This window comes from Drosophila montana, unplaced genomic scaffold (assembly GCF_035044405.1).
Source record: "Drosophila montana isolate Dmon_TW-CO22-7 unplaced genomic scaffold, ASM3504440v1 contig_3848_1, whole genome shotgun sequence".
NCBI classification, from domain to species: domain Eukaryota; kingdom Metazoa; phylum Arthropoda; class Insecta; order Diptera; family Drosophilidae; genus Drosophila; species Drosophila montana.
Window position 1 is genome coordinate 3253345 of NW_026998720.1, and position 25289 is coordinate 3278633.

At 38.4% G+C, this 25289-nt stretch overlaps 2 protein-coding genes across 2 annotated transcripts; both read right to left on the bottom strand.

The window, feature by feature from the left end:
- Window positions 1-12264: 12264 nt before the first annotated feature.
- Uro (Urate oxidase) lies at window positions 12265-13570 on the bottom strand. Its single transcript, XM_064696969.1, has 2 exons — window positions 12989-13570; window positions 12265-12933 (listed from the first exon to the last, which is right to left on the bottom strand). Exons 1-2 carry the CDS (start codon window positions 13530-13532, stop codon window positions 12449-12451), a joined length of 1029 nt encoding a protein of 342 aa, XP_064553039.1. The 5' UTR covers window positions 13533-13570; the 3' UTR covers window positions 12265-12448.
- Window positions 13571-18261: 4691 nt separating this feature from the next.
- Window positions 18262-24674, bottom strand: LOC135438628 (cysteine-rich venom protein). The gene is made up of 4 exons (XM_064697000.1): window positions 24248-24674; window positions 19906-20106; window positions 19320-19578; window positions 18262-19248 (listed from the first exon to the last, which is right to left on the bottom strand). Exons 1-4 carry the CDS (start codon window positions 24333-24335, stop codon window positions 18579-18581), a joined length of 1218 nt encoding a protein of 405 aa, XP_064553070.1. The 5' UTR covers window positions 24336-24674; the 3' UTR covers window positions 18262-18578.
- Window positions 24675-25289: the final 615 nt, after the last annotated feature.

Consider the following 25289-nt stretch of genomic DNA (forward strand, 5'->3'; position numbering starts at 1 on the left):
GCAAACGTTGAGCTCCAACATGGCCGTTGGCCATGGCCAAAAGTCATGTCTGCCATTCACAGCATGCATTAGCCATGGCCAATGACCCCTCTCCACCACCCCCCACCCATTAGCAGGCATTGGCAGATCCTGAGGCAAGCAATTGAGGTCCTAAACTATACAACAACAGAGACAAACTGTTTGTACTCAAGACTATCATATACATGCTGTTTGTATATGGCTTATAGCATAAGATTCAGCTTTATGTGCCCTTCACCCTTCATTAAAGTTTGTTTCAAAGGCAATTTTCAGTATTACCTGGTCTTATATATATCTGTGTGAATATCTAAAATTTTCCATTATGTATTCCTGTCTGTTGATTTGGCAAAGGTTTTACTGTACTTAAACTGTATTTCAACAGCTCTTATTAAATTCATATGATTTTTTTCTTCTTTGCATTCACTTGACCTTTAATGGCCTACGAGTTGGTCTCAAAAATTTGCTGGGTCGTTTTTTTGGCATTTAAATCATGAGACGCATGTCTGGCACATTGTGTCGCTCTTCGAATTCCCCAGGGCGTCTACGAGAGCTATTTAACTTTTAATCCATCAAAATGGGCGTCATTGTCGTCGCTCGCTGTCGCAGTCAATAAGTAAAAAATTATTTAAACGTTAGAAAAAACGAAAAGGTACAAGTAAGAGTGCTCTAGGCGAGAGTAGATACCCTGTATACAGGTTTAATATCGCTGGTAGTTATTCGTAATTAAAGAAATGTACGTTTAAGTGAGCTTACATTAATTGGAAATAAAATTAAAAATATATTTTTATCAACGGGGATCTTTATTAAAATGTGGAAATACAGTTTTACATTTGAATATCCGTTAAATCAAGTCGTGGAACAAACAATTAAATAACAAATCTTTTTTTTATCGATTTATCGAAACCTAACATAATAAATTTAATTGAACAAAAACTCATATATTCTTTGAAATATACGAAGAAATTGGGGTGTATATAGAATTTAAATTAATTCAATTTCATTCAATTTCAATTCAATTTTTATCGATTTCGGTTTTGCAGGGAAAATTATCGAAAAATGGAAATACAGTATTTCATTTTATTATCTTTAAAGGTACTTAGAAATATGCTAAGAAAATGGGGGTAGGTCGATTATAAAATAAGTTACAAATTGATTTTAGTCGATTTTGGCAAAACAGAAAGAGTTATCGAAAAATGAAAATACAAGTTTAATTCGAATAGATAGTAAATCACACTATGGTAAAGTTAATGGGGGTAGATCGATTAGATATTATCGAAATCGATATTGATCGATTTTAGGCCAACAATATTAATTATCAACAAAACGGCATGAGCATTTGATATAGTCTTGCTCGACTGGTTCATTCAGACGCACCGAAAACGAGAGTATTTATTTATGAGTTCCAAGTTGTTTTCAAAGTAAAACTTTTTATACATTTTTTACACATTTCCATTGATATATACAGCGTATATAAAAAATGTGAAAGCCAAATGCAATGCACTACGCAAATGGCAGACAGCATGAGGACAGACAATCGTTTGTCTGTCTGTCAAGGCACATCGATTGTTGAAAGCATTTCATTATATTTTACCTTTTACATTTCACGTTCTGCTCTCTCCCCTGAGGAAAAGCAACATCGGCATTCATGACAGGCGCCATGGAAAATACATCTGCAGTCGTTATTGTAGCTGTGTAAAAACGTTAAAAATCTGTGCGTAATTGTGTGACGTTCTTGACAGGCTTTGCCTTTTCTGTGTAAATTGTATAATAATTTATTTTAATTGGCAAAAGCCAAATTCAGCCATAAGACAAACAGACGGCCCAAAAGGAGCTGCTCTTCAGTTGTGTCTGCCGCTGGCTAGCTCGACGTGGTCTAAATGGGACATCAAATTACACAGCTCTGATGCGGTTTTCATTAGTCTAATTGTGACTATTGTGGGTAGCGGGAACTTGGGGTGCGGGAACTTGCCATGTGTGCGATGGCGCACATTCGTTAACCGAATGCTCGAAACCCTCAGTGATTAGCCTTACCTTTTGGCCAAAAAGGTTGGAACACAAAAGCACACACCAGGCGATGCGTGACAGTGTTAAATTGTACGTCATGCAGCCGGAGGAGAGGTGTGTGTGTGTGTGAATGTGTTTAAGCGTGTGTGTGCATGGCTTTTAATTAGAGGCAACTAAAGAGGCTCCACCTTTCTAGCCTAATGCACATACATTAGCATATGAACGGCATCTGAAATGGCCGTTAAGCGCAAATGTCTATGATACTCAAGTTAACTGAAGCGAACTTTGCCAAATTGGCACAATGCTTTGACTTTCAACTGGAATTTGCTGTTTGCAAGCCAAGACAGTTGCCGGCGTGTAAACAAACTAACAACTAAACCAAGAACTTTGCCTGAGCGTGGCTTGTGTGACCCTTGAGTCCTGTTGCATAGATCCACTCGTAGGTAAGGAGCATTAACTAAGTTCCAAGTCTTACACGAACTACTTGTCCCAGATTGAAAGTAAACATTGTTAATAAACAGCTCGCATAACAAGAAGTTGTATATGTATATATGCAATATATGTATATCCTGGTCTATTGAACTTTTTTATCATCGATGACAAACTTCGCTCTTCAAGTGTTGTGGCTACTAAGAGTAGCAAAAGGCAATGGTACTTGAAAAGCACGTTGAATGCGTTGCACATGTTGAAAATGCCCAAGCCCTTCAATTTAGCAACTAACAGCAAAGTTATTCTATCTATTGCCAACTGACCTTATGAAAATGTTCGTTTCATGGGAATATTTATGATATATTCTTAAATAATATAGCAAATTAAGATTATTTTTAATTTTACTTAAGAGAACTTTTTCCTACTTACACCCTTCTTCTTAGATGTAGGCTCTAATAGCGTCACTGACAAAATTAGCTGTGAAAAGGGGCACAGCTGGCCGGACTGGCAAATAAAACACCTCCATCGGTCGGTGATGCTATTAGAAATTTGTGTTCTCTATCTAGGCTTTTAGCATCTAAATTTCATAATTGTAAATATAATGTATTGAATAATTAGGAAGACACTCGTTTTGTCGACCGCTAATAAATAAATAAATAAAAAATAAATAAATAAATAAAAAACCAGCTGAAACAAATAAGAGAGTGAAGCTTTCTTCAGCACGCCGCAGATGAAATACTCTTGCAGAAATGTCTGATATATTTTAGTGATAATCAAATCAAGCATTCCCTATGTGACATATTTATCTGGTAAACATCGGCTAATTTTTAAAAATTGTTATACTTTTTGGCATAGGATCTGTCTTCTTCTATACATTACACTTTTCGTGACGAAATTATAGTACCCTCTGCAAAGGGTATGAAATGTTGTCTGCATTTAGTTTTGATTTTTCACCCATCGAAATTCGTACCTGTCATATTTCTGCTTCACATCACGCATACGACCCGTGGCGCGTGCCTTCGAGCACTTTCCATTAAAGTCCAATAAAATCAATTAAATTCTCAACAGGCATTTGCTATCGATTCTACTTACTATTGATAACATATGCTGCTGGCATTACTACGCCCACCCAACTTCACATTTTCATTTCCATAATTTTATGCACCCTTCAAACTAATTTTCAGACAATATCGAGTCGAGCCAACGGAGAATGTTTTTATAGATGCCCAATCTCAACCTCCCGCTACCACTGTACTCTCTCTTGCTCGCCATGTTCACGATTTTTTATGGGTATTCTTTTTTTTTTAATTTATTTTTGGTTTCGTTCGAGTAACCCTGCTTTGGGTCCGGCGCCTGCCAATAAATTACGCTTCATATTCAGACATGGGAAATGCTTCTCTTTTTTTTTTTGATATAAGACTAAGTTGGGTATATTGTGATAGCTCAGCAGATAGTTATATAGTCTATAATATATATTTATTAAAATGCATTCTTTTAATATTAAAAATGCTTCAAAATGCAATTGCTTATTTATAATATTATTATTATCATAATTTCGAATAATCTTATTAATATACCCTGACCCTAACCTTTGAAATTAGAATTGCAATTGCGATTGTATCCTACGCTAAGCTCTGTGTTATCGATGTTATTTTAATTCCATTTTATTTCAATGAAACTTAATTGTCATAGCATAGATATGACACAAGAAAACGACATAGCTCCGCCGTTGATCATGGCGAGATAATGTCGTTCTAAAGCGACAAAACTCCGCCGAGAGATCTAAAAACACATTATTCCGTGCGGATATATTACGTTTTTAATCGACATAATTTCGCACGGAGATATGTCGCTTTTAAAACAATAGAGATATGTCGTTTTTTGTTTAAATGCTTAAGCAAACAGGCGCGTAGCCCGAGTTAGTGTTGGTAGAAGATGGTTCCGGGTATCCCCTAGTCGGGCACTTTCGACAAGAGCACGCTTACTTGTTTTTAGTTGAATTTTTATTTATACAAACATTAATATTGCCTTTAATTTGATTACTTTTATTTTTAATTTACCCCTATCTTTACGGCCATAATTTTATGTTATTATTATTATGATCATCATAAATATTCGTTCGCAACTTGAGCCATTTGTTTGTCCTTGTTCACCTCGTAGATTGCGTCCAAAGTTTGTGCTATAATTTATTGAAGTTGCCATTAAAAATTACAAACGTTGACAGCAGCACGTTTCGTATGTGTTCGAGTGTTTGTGTGTGCGTGTGAGCTGTATTATTTATTTAGTCGTATAATGACACTGTATGGGCTACGTATTTACTGTGTCATACGTGCGCACAACAACAAATATTTACAATTACTTATCATATTTATCAAAAGCAACATTTGAACAGTGCCTCCAAAAATGTTATTTACACTCGGGCTGCACACGCTTGAATCGCAAATCAGCAAATCTTAAAATGTAAAAATAAAAATAAATCTGTTAAAATCTGTGTCTGTCTGTCAGCCTGTCTGTCCGTCGGTCTGCCTGTCTGTTACAGTGCCTGCGCCAGTACCTGTCTGCAATTTTGATACATCTAGATTATTTGTTGCTGTATAAATACATTTGCATTTACGAGTACGTTTGCTCAGATGAGTTGGGATGAAAACACATGGCAAATTGATTGCTTTACGGCTCGTTAACAAATTTATTTCACTTCACCTTTTTTCCATAAAAATAAATATGTGAGCGGAAAGTAGGGTGCGAAAGGGGGAGTTTATAGTATCTATACGGTTTAAAGTATGCAGCAGGGCTGCTCGTGTGGTAGCTGTGTCCCGAATAGGTATTCCCTTAGGTGTGTGTTAAATGAGGCTGCACTGTTTTATATGACAGTATTTTAATGATACTTAATTTTATTATAATACATTTTAATGATACATTAATATATTTGGCATGACAATTTAATTTTGTATAGACTTGTAATGCAAACTTCTTAGTTATTTTATTTTAATTATTTTTTCCCGTTATTTTATTCAATTATTCTATATAAAATGGCAATACATAATTAATAAATAAATATCATAATAAAAACAATGCAAAAATAAATTTTAAAAAAGTAAAATAAAAATATTAAAATTATAATTTTCTGTATTTTAGTTTTTTTTTTTAAATGATATTAAATAAAAGTTACTTTGAGAATATTCTTAGTCCTAAATTTTAATTTCTAATATTTTATACCTTAAATTTTGATTCGATTGAAATCGAATATTTATGTAAAAAATTTCTAATCATTTTTGTGAAAATTTATATATTTTTAAATATCTTAAACTTATTTGACATTTTGCATAAACATGTTAAATGCAATGTTATACTTTCTAATAATATTCAAATTGCGTTTAATTCGAAAATAATTTTAATTTTAATCTTTTAGCACTCCCTCTGAATGCTTCTTGGCTGTGCTGCCACAAAGCCGTGCTGCATGTCATAGATAGCGCCCGCTGTGCTGCATAGTGTTGATATGAAACCAACATTTTCACGCCTTTGTGCTGCCCCATTTCTTGTCGGCCTGGCTAAGCTGATGCAGCCAAATGCCTTGTGGTGTTGTATGGCGCCACACCCAGCGCGAGGTGCTTGCCACTCAGCACGGGGTGGGGCGACGGGCATTGCGTGCACTGCGCCATTAATTGCAATGCTATAAACACTTTTTTCGTGGAGAGCCCGCAACACACCCTACACATACACCCTGTAGTTGAATTTCAATTGCAAAATACACGCAGGGCGGTGTAATGGGAGGATGGCTTGAGGGAGAGGGGCTAGGCGCAACAAATTAGTTCACATGTTCTTTTTAGTGCGGTTGCGCCCCAAAAGTAAATGCGTGCCATACGCCCACTGTTCAGGGGTTGCTTGAGTTTTGCCGGGTCCGACGCGTCGCATGCGGCGCTGGCAAAAATGATTTAATGGCCATAATGTTAGTTGAATGGTTAATTCACTTACGTTTATGGCCAGCCGCCGCCTCAGCTGCTGCTGCCTTTCAATGGACTCGAATCCCGCAGTTGCCCTCTCCAGGGAGCTATCGTCGGAACATGTGTCTGACAAGGGGCAATGCTGCACTGAGGTTGCCCGGCCCGATGCGGTTCGCATGTGTAATTATTGTTTAGATTTTATTCCTACTCACATATATATGTGCACGTGTGTGTGTGTGTGTGTAAGTGTGTGTGTGCTGCCTGGCAGCTTTAATGTGTTTATAACGTATGAGTAATGGACGTCGTTTGTGGTTCCTTGGGGGTCGGAGCCGACGCCGGTTGCTGGTTGATTTGAGGAGCTCTTGTGTTTTTAATTAGATGTGAAAGCCTTGGCCGGCTCTTGTCTCTGGACGGATTGTCATCAATCTCTAGAGGCATCTGCTGCTTGGCCACGCCTCTTAGCAGTTCATTTATTATGCGACCAGAACCTGTCCCATATACCATATTGTAGTTGCGCAATTCACAATTTCAAAGTTCAGGCATGTGTGCTGCGGCAATAAAAACTTTTTCATTAGTGCGTAAAGCTTGAGAGCACCTCTCGTGGGTAGCAGCTGCTGTCCGGAACCCTCCTATAGGGCCCCAGATCTTTCAAAAGAATACATTTTAAAGTCAACGCGCAACAGTGACAATTGACAAGGCTAACGAGTGTAAGAGTGTGAGTGGGTATAAGTGGTTGTGTCTGAGGGTGTGTGTGGGGGTGTGCGTGGGTGGGTCAGGGTGTCTTTTGTCTTATTTCAGCTGTAAATGTTGATGTATTAAACGCGAGCTGAATGACAAATCATATATACATACACAGAGCTACGTGCGTCAAAAGAAAACTGCAGGCACATTTTTAAGCACTTACAAAAATGAAATTTGATTTTTTATTAACACATTTGTTAGTCTATAAAAATTGTACATATTTTAATTTCAAACAATATAAGGTTTTGGCAAAGAAATATTGCGATTGCGTTGAAAAGAAAATTGAAAACTTACCATATTCAGGAAATTTAAGTATTATTGAATTAATTTTTCATCTTTTATTTTTGTATAAGAAAGTAAATTTAAAGAACCTACTTACATTTCAGTAAAATAGGTGTTTTAAAGTATTCAAAATTGTGTCGAAAAAACTACAAAATGTGTTTATTAATTATATAAATTATAAAAATATTAAATGAATTTAAAATATCGAAAGAAATCTTATAAATAAAATAAAAAAAGTTAACGAACATTTCATTGGCTCATAGGTTCTGAAAAATAAATGTTAAAAAAAAATAAAAATATGCCAAAAGTTTGACATCAAGCAAAATTCAAAGAATGTTTCTCAAAAATAAATAGTCCCTGAGGTAAAAACAATAATTTTTACCATATATGTGTACATGTGTGTGCGTGTGTGGGTATGCATGTATAAATAATATTGTCAACATGTTGTGTACCTAAATAAGGCTTTTATTGGGCGCAATTTACATGCGGCGCTCGCTTTTCTTTTATTGAATTTTAAGCAGCTGCCGTTCGAAAGTGACAACAATTGCTGTGGGGTGTATGTGTGTGTGGGTGTGCGTGTGTGTGGTGTACGTGTGTGGGTGTGTGTGTGTTCTGGCGCCAGTGTGTGCGGCAGCTGCACGAAATGATTGCAATATAAAAATTTGCACAGCAAATTGAGAAATAATGCAAATATTAAAAGCAATAAAGTTGCTTGCCTCATAAAAAATTTACATTTTGACTGCGCAATATTTAAATAATATATAAATAAATGTTGCTAAATTATTTACTTTATTAACTTGAATGTTGACAGGTCCATCAATGTTCATTGAGGCAGATGAAAGCATCAGCATTTGCCGGAAGTAAGTGCGGATGAGCACAATTAGCATATCGGCAGTGGGCGTGGCCCGGGGCGGGACGGGGCGGTATGGTTTTGCGGCCGAGAGGGGCATCCGCTTTGTCGCCGTTTCAAATTAATTACGCCAATGCACATGCAACAACAGTTGCAACAATAAGGGCCAGAAGAATGGCAGCCGCACTTGCGTCACTTTAGCAATTGTGTACACACATTCACACACAAACACACACATGCACACACACAAGCGTAATGAGAGCCACAAAAGTTTTGGTTTGTCTGGGGCTGAATTGTTGCCTCTTGTTGCAGCAATGGCAACTTCCTCTGCAGACTTGTGGCTAGCAAATCACATCAACAACAACAACGACAAGCGCTTAGCTTCTCAATTGAAACTCAATTGTTTACAGTTTAACAAGTATTAAGTTTGCCAAAATATGTTTAAGCAGCTGCCAGCATCAGAGCAGCAAATAATTAAAATGAATAATTATATTGAATAATACATTTTTGAACTTATGCCACAATAAGTCTGCATTTACAGGAGTTGACATTAATACAAAGCTTGTTTTTCAGGCAAATTCCTTGACCTAAAATGATTGATTCATTCAAACTTATAAAGTTGTCAGAGAAAATTTTCAATTAAAAGTGGAAAAAACAAGAAAGAATTGATGTCATCGGCAGGTCAAAGATCAAATACCCTAGCAGCCAATTCATTATTATATTTTATTATTAATTATATAATATTGTATGTTATAATTATTTTGATTTGTTTTTATTTTTGTGAGTATTTCAATATTTTTTAAAGTATTCATACGAAACCCGAATTGTCGACGTATTAATACCATATATCTCAAAAAGATCCTGTAGATCCTGAAAAAAGATTGCAAATTGCTTGAAGATATATTGGAAAAAAATGTTTAACATACAGAAAACCAAACTTTTTCTTCTTTTCTGTAGAAGAAAATGATACAGTAATCCGACATATGAACTAGCTGAATAAAAAAAGATAGTTTTCATTAAAATAGACATAACAACGGACACTTGACTCTTGATACTGACTACTGGCTATATATACTTTATTAGGTCATTTATTATTATATTCCGTCTATTATTATATTCTCCTCAGGCGTACAACAATAAAGTTATTATTTAATTTATTTTTACAAAACAATCAGTTAACGAGCGCCGACAGTTTTAAACTGTTCTTCGTCTAATTGGTTTTTCTCGTAGATTCAAAGGAAGACAAGGACTGAAAAGCAAAAGTCCGCCCTTGGCTAAGAGCAAATGGTTGTTTGGTCTTGAAAATTGAATGCAAGCTGAACAAGCCCGTAAAAAATTAAAAATAATGTTTAAACTATGAATTTTCATCTCTCTCAGTATACATAAAATGTTCTCCATTTTAAAATAATTGCTGTTTAACGTGATTATTGACTCTTTTTAACTTTATTCAGACGCAACCTGCCCAAGGCCCAACTCAGCAATCGAATCCCCAATCCCAATCCAAATCTATTGATGAGCGCACGAGACATGTGATTACGTGGTTGTCCGTTTGATGCTGCTTTTGGATTTTGGATATACAATTGAGTTGGGGGGAGTGCAGGGCACAACTGGACCGTGCTAATCTGCAGTTACAATTTCTGTGGTTGAGCTTTGATTAGATACAATAATAGTGTTGATTGCTCTGCTGATTGGCCCAGCACTTCCTGGGCCGCCCAAATGATCTAAATTTGACGATGAATTTCAAATATACGTAAATGTATGTACATGTATGCATGTATTTTGCACAATCGACTCAATTGAAACTGACAGTGGATGGCAGGTGGTTGCCCAAAAACGCCGAGCGTTGCCCGCCGCCCGCCGCCCACTGCCTGTTGCCGACTACCCCTAGCCAAGGGTAGCTTTTGGCTTATTGTGCAATTTTCTGGGCCATGAAGTTGAATTTTAAAAATTTACTGCTGGCTTTTATGTGTGTGCTTCAGCCAGAGATCGAAGTAGAAATGTGAGCTACACATTTGCATTTTAATATGATTTGTGTTGGGTCCAAGAATTACAGGCCACACACACTAAAATACATATGTGTGTTTGTATTTAGGCCACATTGCAAAGCAGTCCACAAAAAGATTTATGTGAAAATTCGCAGCGTAAGGTTTTTACTGAAAAAAGGGAGAAAAAAACGATTTTACAGCTAACCTTTGTTTCTATTTTTAGCTTGAATGTGATCTTAGAGTAAACTAATCTAAGATTACAATGCTTACAAGATTTCCAGGTATTTTTATAGAAGTCTGTTTAAACTAGGTTAAGTTCTACTAATTATTACACGACTTGTATGCATTCATCTATTAGCGTTTATCAGTTGCTGCCGCCTTACTCAGTGCAAATCCTCGGAATACAAATCTTAACCAAACAATGTGCAAATTAGACTACTATTTTTAGAAATTATCTCTTGTCGCATATAGATACCGCTTCAAGTGCATGCCGATTTTTTATCTTTGTATACAATATAACCACTGTTGTGGGTTAGGGAAACAGAGGGGCATGCCCGACGCTATAGCTGATCAAATTCAGATTGACAAATGAAACCGATAGGTGGCGTTGTGACTGAGAAAATAATTTTAATATATTTTCTTTTTGGCATAACACAATGCCAAATCGTATAGGGTATCTGCTTATCAAGCATTCAAAAACTAGAAAATACTATTTAATTGTTTATCTGTTTTTATTTATTTAAGGCGCATGTTGATTAATATGATTAACAAGAAACATTCGTTTATAAGCATCAAGATTATAACCGAACTTAAGAGTTTTTGTAACAATTTAAAGTTGATTTTGATTTATGACTGGGTAAAGAAAAATTGAATAGCAATGCAATGCAAGCAATTCTTTTCTATTTGCCCTATTTTAAGTGTTACAATAAAGGCTACGCGAACTCCACCATTTCGGTAATGAAAAAGTGGACTTAAAACTAATCCGTAAAATGCAGAGCAGATGATTTTGAACAGAACTTCCCACCCAGACCTAACCTAAATAAAAGAGTTCACTTTTAAATTCGCATCTGACGCTTCGTCTGCAAAACTCTTGATATTTCGATTTTTATCTCGAATTGGCAGTGCTTATGGCTGAGGGTTGGGGGTGGCGCATCGGGGTACTTGTCCATTCTATAAAGCAGCGTTTTGGTTTTGGTAATTTTCAGCTTATGGCTGCCCTGCGCTTTCCATTTCACGGCCAACCGCGTTGGGCATGCAAAACTCCGGCTTTGCCTGAATGCTACCAATACTCGTAATACTCGAAAAATGTTTTTTTTTTTCGGTTTGATATCGCTGTAACCCGGCACCAGTCAAGCTGCCCCACCAACCCCCCTCACGTACACTGCAGCCCCTCTTCCGCTTGTTGGCCATTCATGATTTTTCATTTCATTTTCGCTTATTGCTTCAGTTTTCGTTTTGTTGCTGGGTTTTCTATTTCTAATTTGGTGTGTGTGTCTTTGTGAGTGTGTGGGGATTTCTCTTTTAGCACAATATACATAGTAGTTTTGCATTGGCTGCAAGTGTGTGGTATGGGTGTGTGTGTGTGTGGTTGGTCTCTGTGCGCGTGTGTGTGATATCTTTTGATGTAAAATAAAAGCTTTACTGAAATTGAAAAACTTTTTCAATATATACTTTGCCTTCAATTGCTTCTATGCACATAAATACATAGTGTTTATATATACCTCTTCTTTCTTTTTTTAATTTATCTATATTCTTCCATTACAATGATTTCTATTTAATTTCAAAGCGAAGCAAGTGCATAGATAAATTGATTAGCATGGTATTCGGCTTTTACGATTTCCCAGGGCAAAGCGGCTTTATTGACCTCAAATATATTGTTATTCATCAAAAATGCGGAAAGTCCAATTTATATGCAATAAATTTTTAGAGTGAAGCTAATCATTTTTGTAGGCTGATTGTAAAGTAAACAAAAATAGTTTGTTGGAATTTAATTTTAAGTTGAACAAAAAATAAATTGAAAAAGATTTTAACTTTTTATTTTTTATGTAATCCGAATTTTAAAACATAATTTAAAATATACATTTATTGATTTGTGTCTATTACAACTATAATATAATGAGGATCATATATGTAGCTATCCCAGGATATCTCAGCAGCCAGCGTAAGATCTCAGAACATCTCGCATATATCGCTCAATATTAGAGATGACTTTTGAGACTCTTACGTGTGAGTTGCGCATAGATGGTGCCATGTGGCTTGTCGGTCGGTATGAAGACCTCATTGTTCTCCCCAGGCACCAATTGTTGAAATGGTTTCGTATCAAAATTGAAATAGTGCTTGTTGGGCATTGTCATTGAGACGACAGACACCTGTGGCAGCACGTCCAGGACCTGTTTCTCACTGAGATACAGCGTGTGCTGCACTGAGGGCGAGGGGATGCCCACACTTGGATCGCCGGCAAAGTTGCGAAGCACAATGTCCTTGACAGTCTCCCAGGCCTGCAAAAAGTTGACCGACTCCGTATCCGAGTACTCCCAGGAGCACTCCACAACGGTGCTGAAGATGCGATCATACTGATCCGCCAGCGTGCGGAACTCATCGTCAACAAAGTTCACAAATGAAGATTGCGTTGTCTTTAGAACGCGCAGTCCCTTGATGCCACTGATGACAGTTTCCTTGGGATCTAGAAGCAGACGATTTGTTAGGAAGGGCTTCTCTCATACCATATATGTGCCTACCTTGACGCGTCAGGATCACGTCGCAGTAATGCTGCGCTGTGGGTGTAAAGATGAAGGCGTGGTTGTGCTGCTGACAATTGCTATTCGATCTGGAATTACAGTTGTTCTCGCAGTACCCTTTGCCGATATTATGGGAGACATCCTGGGTCATGCGCTGCCAGGGATACGCCTCCACATGGACATGCGCCTCCTCCACGTGCGCATATGTGTTCAGAAAATGCTTGGCCAATATCAGTGCAAACTTTTCGGGACTCTCGATGCCGTGTTTCTTGGCTAGCAGATAGACGGTATTCTTTTGCGAATCGGTGGCCACAACATCCGAGTTGTTGCCCAGCATATAGTCCTTGTTGCTGTAGAGCTTCAGGTGTGTGCCCACCTCCAATTCTTGAATGCTGTGCACCGGACCCTTGCGATTGATATACATAACCTTCACCGCATCCTTGCCATATCCCTTGTTGGTAATCTCGTACTGTTGCGCTTGCTCCTGGCCCACCATGCCGGAACGGTTCAGGCTGCTCAGCTGGCGCAATGGAGTTGCAAACATACTGAAGCTTGATTAGAAGATTTTTAATGAATGTTCCGATGAGGCCAAACAGGCACATTTTATACCTTACCTACTATCTACGAGCCAAAGAAATCACAGCTGCTTACGTAGTTCTCCAGAATCTTACTTTCAACTCACACAGTCATTACAGATAACTTGTTTACCCATTTGCAATGAGTTCAAGGGGTATAATAGTTTTTGGCCAAGTGTTCGTAACAGACAGCAGAATAGTTCATCAACCTCATTCTTGCTCAGCAGCCACAGCCACATAGTAAAACTAGACATATCTCTTTGTCTCTCCATCCGTCTGTCCGTTTGCAACTCGGAAATTATGAGAGCTAGATAATTTAAATTTTGAACGGGAAAAGTTAAGTTTATTTTGAAAAATAGATATCGACATCCCGTGTTTTAACATATCTTTAGGCTTATAAGAACTAGAGATTTCTGATTCGACCCAGATTTGATATGTTGGCTCTCGTATACTATACCCAGATAAGAATTGTTTCCCAATTTTTATACCTTCTCCCTTTCACACATAATATAAGAAAATATGCAATTTTATAAGCATTGCATTCTGCATCTTCCGCACATTTGCAATGCAGTTCTAAAAGTGTAGCACTGAGGAAGAAGAAGCACATCGAGAATGGTTGTAAAGGCGGCTTGGTGCTGGCTTCAGGGTATCTACTAGTTGGGCACACCCGACTGGAGCACTTTTACTTGTTTATTTGTTGTTTGCACATTAGTTTTATTGTACTAGGAACATGCACGGTAAATATCTTTTAAAAAAAAAGAGAACTTTCACTCGAAAATTTCCAAGTTAATCTAATTAATTAGCACTTGCCATATCTTTTTGTCGAGCGGAGTCTTCTTCTTTAAAACCACAATTAAGATACGCACAGGCCTAAGAGCTAATATGCATTTATCGCGTGTCTTATTATGCCGCTCAGGTAAATAAAGCATTAGATATATGTTCAAAGCCCCATAAGTCGCACCTAGTACATTTCTTGCAAATTCAAAACAATGTCAATTTTTTATTTTTTTGTTTTGATACTCAAAACAACAAAACAAATACGAATGTTGCTGTTGGATGCTACCGACTGCGGCATACAGGTTCGCAGTCAAAACAAACTGAGCCCGAATCGGGTTTCCCGTTTTGCCAAGCCACGATCTTGAGTTCGAACTTTAGACAACATAAGTTCTTGTAATGGGAATAAAAAATGTATAATATAATACAAAATTTATTTTCTTAGTTAAGGTTTGTAAAACATTTTTTTAATTGCAAATTCAAGAAAAAATTGATTTATGGATGCTAATCGACATACAATACATCAAAGCATCGACTTTTCCCGGTCAGTTTTCTTATCTATCGTAAAAAGTTGAGGTTCATCGCAGACTTTATACAAGCACAGCTAAATGGTAAAAATGGAATGATTATTGTGCAATTTTAAATATTTAATTGTGATGCTTAAAAGTATGCTAAGCATTTTTCGTGGATGCTGCAAAGTATGTAATGCTAAAAAGAGAATCAAATTTTACTTAAATTTTGTAGCTTTGCAAAACTAAATTTTTGGTTGTGTAGAAGGAAACATTTGGTTTGGCCATTTGGTAAGATGGGGATATTCTTTAATGTCACAAGTTAATGCGACATTTGGCAGAGACTTTGAACTACTGGAAATAACAAGCTTAGGTGCTGGAATATATAATACCCTGTTCAAGCTAAACCTAAATGCACTTAGCGCTTGGTAATAAAATATTATCACAGAATTTAGGCTGCAAATCGGCTTAGTCCCGAATTGATTAAAAGAACCTTGACTCATGGATGGTTCTCAAATTAATACGAATTGCAGAGAGTTGGTTCGAGCCGTGAATCGAACCAGCGACTTTAAATTTCGTTTTGTAGCCCAGCATAAAATGTCAGAGACAATATCTGTCTGGGAATCGATTATTTTTTTCTGGGGCTTCTTGTGATAAAACACCCTTTGTGCGGTTTTTTACTCGGTATAAAAATAAAAATCCCAAAAGAGTAAGAAAATTAAGGCAAATGAAATTAATGCGTTGATATTCATAAGCCCCGTTAATATGGGCCACCGGTTTTACAGCCCTTTTGTCTGTCAGAGATTTCGCGAGTTGGCAACTCGAGTTACATTTGAGGCTGCTTAATTACGCTGGGCTATTTAATTTTATTTCTTCACAGTGGAAAACCGCTCACGCATACCCTCAAATATTGCATTTTCGCGAAGCGACAGCTGCAGCAAATTGACATTTGTATTAAAAGAAAAGTTTCCCATTTTCCGGCCACGGCACATTTGCTGGCTGGCGCTGAGGCATTCCAATTCCTCGCCCCCGTCGCCGTCTTGCTTGGTGTGACAGCAAAGGACACTTTGTCTGGCACAGTGCGAGTCATAAGTTAATGTATGACATTGGCCGTATATAAATAAAAGTTGTTCTGCCAAGAAGGACTCGCTGGCAGTTAATTTCACGCTGCCAGCCTCTGTAACTGCTCAAGATGATGAAGTGCATTCGCATTCGGACAACAGAAGTAACCATAATAAACTGGCGGGATGTGTGTGCTTGTGAGTGTGTGTGTGTGTAGATTAACAAATTCCACAATATAGAGCATTTCCATATCCGCACAGGCCGTAAAGCTCAACCCTTTGTATGTTTTGTTGCTGTCATATGTCCTATGATACCGATACAACAGTTGACAGCATTGCTGGCCTATCTTAATTTCGTGTCACACATGAAATTGACACCCATTGTGTGTGTGTGTGTGTGTATGTGTGTGTGTGTGTGTGTGCGTGTATGTATGCCCTCAAAATTTATAGCCATTTATGAGCATGTAAGAGTGTAATAGGTCTGCCACATTGGGGACAGCTATGACGCAGATAAACTGCACAATTACAATAAAACAAAAACAAAAACAGCAACAAACACGGAAAATAAAGCTTGGCCAAAAGTATTCAGATAACGTACGGGCTTAATCGCAACATTGATTGGCCTTTTGTGTGTGCTTCATAGACAAAGCACTGTGAAAAACAAAAAGAGTGCTCAAGGCTGCACTCTATACTCTATATACCAGTCGGTATGCCTCGCCTTGAGGTCTGGCTGGTTTACAATATTGGTGAGCCCCGCTTTTGATTTAGGCCTTGTTTTTTTTTAGTTTTTTTTAAAAAAAGTGAAATAATTTAATTTTTCTAATGAATTTTTTTAGTTTTGTTTTTTTAAAGAACCAGTTCTATATTAAACCTGTGTTTTTTTGGAATACTTATTCAGTTCAAAGTTCGGTTTGTGGTTTTAAAAATCCGGTTTACTATGGACTCATTAGAGTATGACTATGCGTTATTCTTTATACTATTTCTATGCTCCTTACATTTTACTATTCACAGGCTTGGCGAAATATCACCTAAGCCAATACAATAAACATTTATAGAAATAAAAAAAAACTATTCTCTTCACCATAACGTATCCTCTCTACTTATTGCTCTATACCTCTCAGCTCTCAGCTATACCTTATAATCTATATTCTAGACTCTCTATACACTTTATACCCTATAATATGTACTCACGTGCATGCAACTGAGCAACAGCTCTTGTGACCTTGAGCTAGTGCAGGGTATATTTGGCCAACGATATGCATGCATAGCATCTTTTTCAGGATACATGTCGCCCACTAGCAGCGGCTAAAAATCATGAGAGCCATTATTGTTATAGTGTATGGAGTGTACAGCCGCATCAATAGTTCCTAGACCATAGCTTCAAGCCCCCCAGTCCCGGCTTAGTAGTTCTTATCAGTGGCACTCTCTCTCTCTCAATTGCTCTCTTATTTTTTGCCGCATATTCAGCAAGTATTCAGCAGACGCCCTAGTAGAGCTCTCTCTCTCTCTCTCCCACGCGCATGCTCAATCCCTCGGAATGAGTTCTCGTGCTGCTGTGCTCTTTTATGTTTACACGATGAAGTTTGTAATTTAGGTACGTTTTTTAATTGAGTAACACCTATTCTGTATTTTCTTGTGATTTAATTAAGCGTAAACCAAAAAATTTATAAGAGCATGCCTAACATTTGGCCAATTTAAAAATTCATTGACCTTACAAACCTAAACTATCCACGCGATTAAAGCTGACTTAAAGAAATAAAGATTTCAGCACATGCAAACATGTTTTTATGTAAAATAATTTAGCTAATCAAATTAGTTTATAAATCGCTTTAATTTCTTGGTTGCTTTCCTGTTTACACGATGAACTGTAAGACGTGAGTACGTGAAGCTATGCAAATATGTAAGCATGCTAAAAATATGTCTGTTGAAGACATAATTAAAAACTGCTTTATTATGCGATGTACGTGCATATATGTATATATATAAATATGATAAATACATAAACACTTTTGAAAATGCGTTAAGTTACTTGCCATGTTTTCAAGTTGAAATCTCTGATTTGTATACGTGTAGACAAGAAAATACTACTGTACTTTACTACAACGATGAATTGTTGCGTAATAAGAAATTATCATGATAAAAAATAAATAATCACAGTTTTCTTTAAAATATCATCTTGCTGTTTTTATTTGCTTGAACACAATACTATAACTAACTAGTTGATGTTGGGCGCCGATTAAAAACGAAAATTTAAATTTGCAATTTTGTTACAAATATTTGATACAAACATTCGGTAGTTGCTTGACTGAAGGATGGAGGTCTTTTCAATGTTATCCAATTATACAATATATAAATAATTTAAAAAGTATGTAAGTATAATTGCAAAGTAAGTAAATCATAATGCTAAAAAAAAACAATGTATGTTACATCATATGGCAATTTGTTTATGGGAATGTTTAAATAAGTATAAGAGCCTATTATTCGCTATATATATATGTATATAGTACGAGTACGAGAGAAGCTTTGCGATGGTAGTCGGGAAACTCAGAATCGAAGATGGTTCTAATGACACTACATAGTAGTTATTACTGGGCGGGTGAGCTAATACATTCTGCGGCATATTGGGTGCATGGCAGTGCCGGCTGGCAGTGGGAAAGACCAATTCACATATCTAACCACGCCAGGTCAAAATGCTCCAACCCCGACTTGGCTTCGGGGTGCCGCTGGCTGCATCCGCTGCATCCTTGGCAGGCTGCTCGAATGCCCCAACCGTCTGCTGTTGCTGCTCATTGGGATTCTGCTCTATAAAGGTGCGTAGTATGGTATGCTTCTGTACGGACTTCTCAAACTCCGCAGCGCTGGGCCGATACGCCTCGAGCTTGTGCTTATACCTGCCGGAGTGCTGCTGCTGCTGCTGATTATTCTCCGTGGTAAAGGCCTGACTGCCGCCACGTGTCTTGGTGCCAAAGGAGCTGCCACTGGACGTCGTCGCCGGTGCTGCCTGTTTGGGGAATTGGGAGGAGGAGGAGTAGGATTGTTGATTGGGATTATTTTGAATTCGGTTGTTGGTCTTGCTGTTTGCTAATAGGCTCTTGTTAATGTTGTTAGTCGGCTTATTGTGGTTGTTGTTGCTGTTGCTATTTCTGTTGCTGTTGCTACTAGCTGAGCTGAAGCTGTACTCATACGTTTCAATTGTATTGCCGCCATAGACGCTATTCGTAGCCGCCGGTGAGGCGCCGGGTGCGGCGCACAGACCCTGATACCGTGCCGAGGGTTTCATGCCATATGTGGCACACGACGGTTTGCCCACCTCGTAGGGATTGTAGCCGACAACGTTGCCACTGTATAAATTGGAAAGCAGGAGAGTATATTTGGTGATTGTCCCTTAGGTACGCTGTGGATGCGTGCTTACCCAGGTCCATAGTTGCAAACGTAAAGCTTGTTGAATTTAATGTTGTCCTTGTACTCGGCAAAGCCGCAGCCCACCAGGCTGGTCTCACCCCACACCAGCTGTGAGTAGTGGCCAGTCTTGGGTGACCAGGCGTCGCCGAAAGAATACTTTTGCACCTCATTGAACCAGTTTTGAATGCGCGATGGAAAATCCCCATCTTCGGCTTCCAGCGGTGCAGTGCTCCATATAACAGCCAGATTTTGGCCCATGGTAAAGCGATCTATTATGAGGAGGGCATAGATATATAAGTATACCAGAAGTATTTTAAGAGACTCTTAGATCTACAATAATACTATAGCTATAACTAGATGAGGGATGTACTGTGGTTAATTTTAGTGTTTTAGCATGCAGTCGACCAAGTGCCCGTATGTGTGTATATTGATGATACTTTACCGATCGATTCAAGCTGAAAACATGCAAATCACAAAAACCAGCTGCCGGCTGTCAGATTGGCGGCATATCATTTATTTTATGTATTTGTTTTGGGGGGAGGGAGAGGAACTTCACCACATGGATTGCAGGCAGCAAATATTTAGAAATAACTTACTTATTGTGCGATGCGGATCGTGTCGAAACTGACAATTGTCGGCCCATTGCTGGGCGCGGGCTGCCAGCTCATCGTCCCAGACGATCTCCCGCATATTTTCGGCACCCGGCTGGCCCGGATAGCGTCCGGTGGCAACGAGCTGCCTGAGGCGATTGTGTTCCTGCAAGATGATTGATCTCTCCTCGGTGCTGATGCCCGATGCTGAAATGATTAGGTCGAAATTAGCATAAAATTATATTAGAATATTTATATATATTATATACGTATTTGTGTGCGATTGGGGACATGCTATCATTTCTATTTTTGGATTTTGTTTCGAATCGAAAATCGAAATGCTTAAAATATTAAGTTTTTATTATGCGTGCGTCTCGTGGGTTTTTCGTTTCGACTTGGCTTAATGATGCTTTCTGCCAACTCTTGGGGGAGCCGGTTTTTTTTTTTTTTGGTTTCTATTCGAATTTGTTGAAATTTCATTCAAGTCGCGCTTAAATTTTATATCACAAGCTTTTAACGAACTCTCAAAATTAACATTGGCAACTTTTTTTTTTATTTTAATAGTTTATATAAGTGCGTGGATAGGCATATTATCGGTAAAGCTTTTTGGCTCTTATTTACAAAAATTTGCCGTCAAAAATTATTTGGAAATTAGACACGAATTTTTGGATTTGCGCAAATGCCAACCGGTTTGAAATAGAACACGTCTTAAGGTAAAAGCAGATAATTAAAGAATACAGCGAGAAATATATAAATGCATTAAGAGACAATAAAAATTTTAAAATCGATGCGGCGTGTGCTGCTCAAAGGCGTCAATTAAAAATCCAACATTTGTCCATTAGCCAATTTTTTATCTACTTTGTTTTTGTTAATTTATTTTTTTTGTCGGCGCCTGGCACTGACTCACGATATATTGGTGTGAAGTGTGTCAGCAGCGTGGCACAAGCAGACAAATTGGTTTTCTGTTTTTTTGTGAGCAAAAGTCACTCTCAAGTATATCATGTTTGCGGCTAATCTTTCAATTTTTAATCCCAATTGTGGGCTCATTCCAGGGTATATAAAGAGAAATACAAAAGTTGCCGTAGGGTGTTAATGAGTCGTAGCAGCGACCTGTGTACGTGAGTCTCATATATAATATAAACAATATACTTTTTAAAGGGAGTTGGGAAAACCAAAAGAAGAAAACGGCCAACTGGCTGATATTAGTCCTTGCAGCGCACTGGCTAGAGGCGTGGCCGCTTTATGCAGCCGCATTTCATTTAAATAATTACGCATGCTTAATAATTTTTAATAATTATAATAATGGACAGCAAGCGATGGGCGCTGATTGCGCTGCCCGAGCCGTGAGAGCATTTAACAACCGACTCCAAGCTGCACTTCCTGCCTGCACGTCCGTCTGTCTGACCGTCTGTCTGACCGTCTGTCTGTCTGTCTGAAAGTCCGCCGCCTCCTCCTACAGCTGCTGCTGCTGGGCCACGGCCATGGCATCGTCGGCTGCCGGTCAAGTGCGGCAACGTGCCCGAGCCACAGTCAGACAACTTGACGCGGCTAATAAACAAAAACAAGAACAATAAATAAATTTACAGCTATGCTTAGCTGGCGTTCGCACAAATAAATGGGTCTAGATGTCAATAGAGCTGCCCGAATTGAAGCCCGATCGAGCAGCTCAGCTACAGCTGGCAGTTAAGAGAGTGTGTTTTAAATGATGTTGTTGTTTTTTTAGTCAAGGTTAGTGCGCCGACTAAAAATAGCTGTGAGCGAGCGGCTTTTGCAGAACCCGTCGAGCTTCAAACTCAACCGCAGCTGTCAAATTAAAGACGTGTTAGTGTTATGCTATATAACACATACATATGGACGAGTACATTTACATAAATATCAGTTTCACAGCATTGAGTCGAACCGGTAGGTAAATCAACGCACTGCCCCATCAGTCTCTCTCTTTATGTGTGTGTGCTTGTGTGTGTTTTTAAGTCAATACGCATCAATCAACATGAGGGAGATGCCCATGTGCATCGGGCGCTATGCAAATTTTGTGAACTATCTTCTCTGACAAATTGCACATAAAGCTGTCGATCGGTTTCCGCAACAGGCTGACCATATTTTGCATATTCTTGGCTGAAAGCAATAAACAACAACAACAACAACATCAGCAGAAATGATCAAGTGCGGCGCTGGCAGCGACGTTGAGGCTATAATGTTGACAACGAAACGTCAACAGCTACCAATAACTGTAAGCACCGACGAAAACGAAAGACTTAAGCTACAAACTTGCTTAGCCGCCACAGCCACAACGACTGGCTGGCTCTGGGGCAGACAGAGTGCGGCCAACAAATGCCAACAATATGTTAACAAGTGCTTAACTGCCAGCTCGTTGCAGGCGTTGACTTCACCTTGAACAATGCGAGAGCTGCCACAACGGGAAGTGGCAAGCGAGCCGACAGGCAGACGGTAGAAAACAAGAGGGAACGACCAGACTTCGGCACGCCGACAATAAAATGCCCTTGCCAACCATGGCTTACCGGGCAGCAAAAAAAGGTTTTTGAAGCAAAAACTTGATATTTGAAAGATCGTTCCTATGGCAGCTATATGATTTAGTAGCTCGATCCGTCGAAATCTTAATTGCTGCAAGGATTCATGTCGATAGCTTTAATATAAATACTTAGTTGGCTCGAAAAAGTATTTTGCTGTGCGTTACACGATTCATGGAAATTATTATAGACCCTCTGGAAGGGCATATGTAAGGGAAAATCGCGAATAAGACCCTCGCAGACGCATTTAGCTCGAGTTAATGCACACAGTTATGCTTTATGTTAGCCGCAACATGTTTTGTAACATTTATCATTTACTGATTATCACCCAGCTACGCTTGTTCGTTGCACGTTGCACGTTGTTCGTTGCACGTTGTTGAGGTCGTTGTCGTTGCTCTTGTCTGCGCATCTACATATTTAATTACATTATTAGCGCGGCAAAAGGCTTTGATTGATGCCGCAGCAAAACGTTTCGGCCGCAGTCGTCGCCTTTCGGCCCATTTGTCACGCTGAATGCTCTGCTAGTATGATTGAAATCGATTTCGATTCGATTTTGATGCGTGTTGTGGCATGGCTCGAAATTGCGTTGGAATTATGTGGCCATTCCCCAGGTGGAAGCGAAGCCAAGTAAAAAGCAAACATTAATCAAAAACGCGCACGCGCACTATAAAAACAAAAGCTTCGGTTTTATTATTACCAATTTCGACAACAAAACTGGGAACAACAACTGGAATTTGTTTTGTTAACAACAAAAGACGGCGCCTGCGTGTGCAGAACACAAAAAGCGTTAAGAGTTTTGCCCGGCAAATGTTTGGGTGATCCACTTAGCGCAGCTCACGCCCCATTAAATTAAATGTTATTTTTTGTTTTATTATAATTTTTCAAGTGTTTTTTAAGCATGTCTCAGATTTGGCTTGATTCTCTAATTCGGGTGACTTTCAATTATGGCTAACAAATTACCTTCACGGCTTGATCAGTTCAATGAGCTCCCATAACACAGTAGAGTTTCATAATTATGATATTGTTTTTGTTATATATATTTGATATAAATAATTATACGCCTGGCACAATGTTAATGAATTAAGGTTTATCAAATATATGAATTTGTTGAGTTGATTGGCCTTTGATTAACTGAAAGCTTAGCGTCGGGGCACCTCATATGCATACAGAGTGGCATATTTATGGATCTATGTAGTATGCGTTATAATTTTTTAATTATATTAAATAAACTTGAAATTTGAACCGGTTTATTTAGTTTGTTCCCTTCCCTTTAACAATTAATTATACACTTTATGTAATAAGCGCGCTCTGAAGTCATTTTGAGAGCCCAGTTGCCAAGGCGAGCGCGAATATGCGAACATTCCACAAAGTTATCGAGCACACCTCGCCGCTGCAGGCACCGACTGTGTGTGTGTGGCATTTGGGGAGTATTGTGGCTTTCGCTAAACGCTAGCTAAATAAAACATTGTGTTGGCAAATATTTGCTTAAATTCTACAGACTGAGCAGCTCATAAACACTTTTTTTGTCCCATTCATTCATAAAACAAATGACAAAAACGTGCCTGAAATGTACTTAAATGCGAATAAATACTAAAAACAAATGCGAAATGCAAATGCTTGTAATTTAAAAAAATTTGAAAAATAAATAAAAAATAAAAGGCCTTAATTGGTCGCAATCTATTTATGCATGCCGCACAGGCAATTTTAACTATTTCTATTTTTGAATTATTTTAATTTTTTTTAATGCCCCACATCAGGCAGACTGCATACAAATGAATGGACTCGAAATTGGGGCTGGTCAAGTGCTGCCGACTACTTACCGATTAGCTTGCCATGGCAGGCAAATGCCGTTCCCCAGGAGATCAGCATTAGAGCCAGAGGAAGTAGCTGTGCGCTGTTCTGCATCATTTTGATTTTTATGAAATATTCTAATTTAATTTGTTAAACTTAGGCACACTTTTGTGTGTGTGCGTGTGTGTTTGAAATGCACTTAATTAAACACTTTTTACTTAAATTTGATTCAAATATAAGCTCTTCTTTAAAGACAGTCTTATATTTAATGCTTGCACTTTTTAATTTAATTTCAATTTAATTTTGTTTGCCGCGTTTCAAGCGAATCACAAGCGTTTGGAGGGGGTATGCGGGGTAGAGGCTTTCAAAAAATGTGTGTCCAAAACCGAGAAAAAAGCGTCACGAAATTTGCCGACGACTCCAACTCCACTCTCGTGCGTGTAGCTAGACTTGAAGGCGTCGTCTGTTTGATTGGACGCTGGGCGACGCTGACGTTTATATACCAAGAACGTTGGCAGCGACTGCGGCAGCGACTGCGGCAGCGACAGCGACAGCGGCCGCAGCAGATAAGAGCCGCCGCAAAGAAGCTGCCGATCAACCTGTCGCCGCGGCGCTCGGGTGAGAGCGAGCAGATGCGCGGACTGCGCAGCCGGCTATCAGCTGGGCCGAATTACTTTTTAAATGTTAAGCAAATGCAAAAGTCAAACTCCGTGAAAGGCAATATGAATTATTAAACATATATGTTTTTTATGTTCCTGTATAAACTGAATGTTAAAGTCTGCAAAATGGATATTCTTTCAGCTTTAAATCGACGTTTAAACTGTACAAATTACGCTCCTGTTAACCCACTTTCGCTGAATGTTAACAGCATCTAAATGCTGTTAACATAAAATGTTGAAAATACTTGGCGGTATGCTAAGCGCTTAGCGGTTTGGCAGCTAGAAAAAGCTAGTTTTTTATGTTGGAACTTGGAATTAAGCTTTTTGTAACCTTTGCGGGGGGTTTGTAACATTATTTTATATTTATTTTGCACTCTACATATATATTCTAGATCAGTATCAGCAGCGGAGG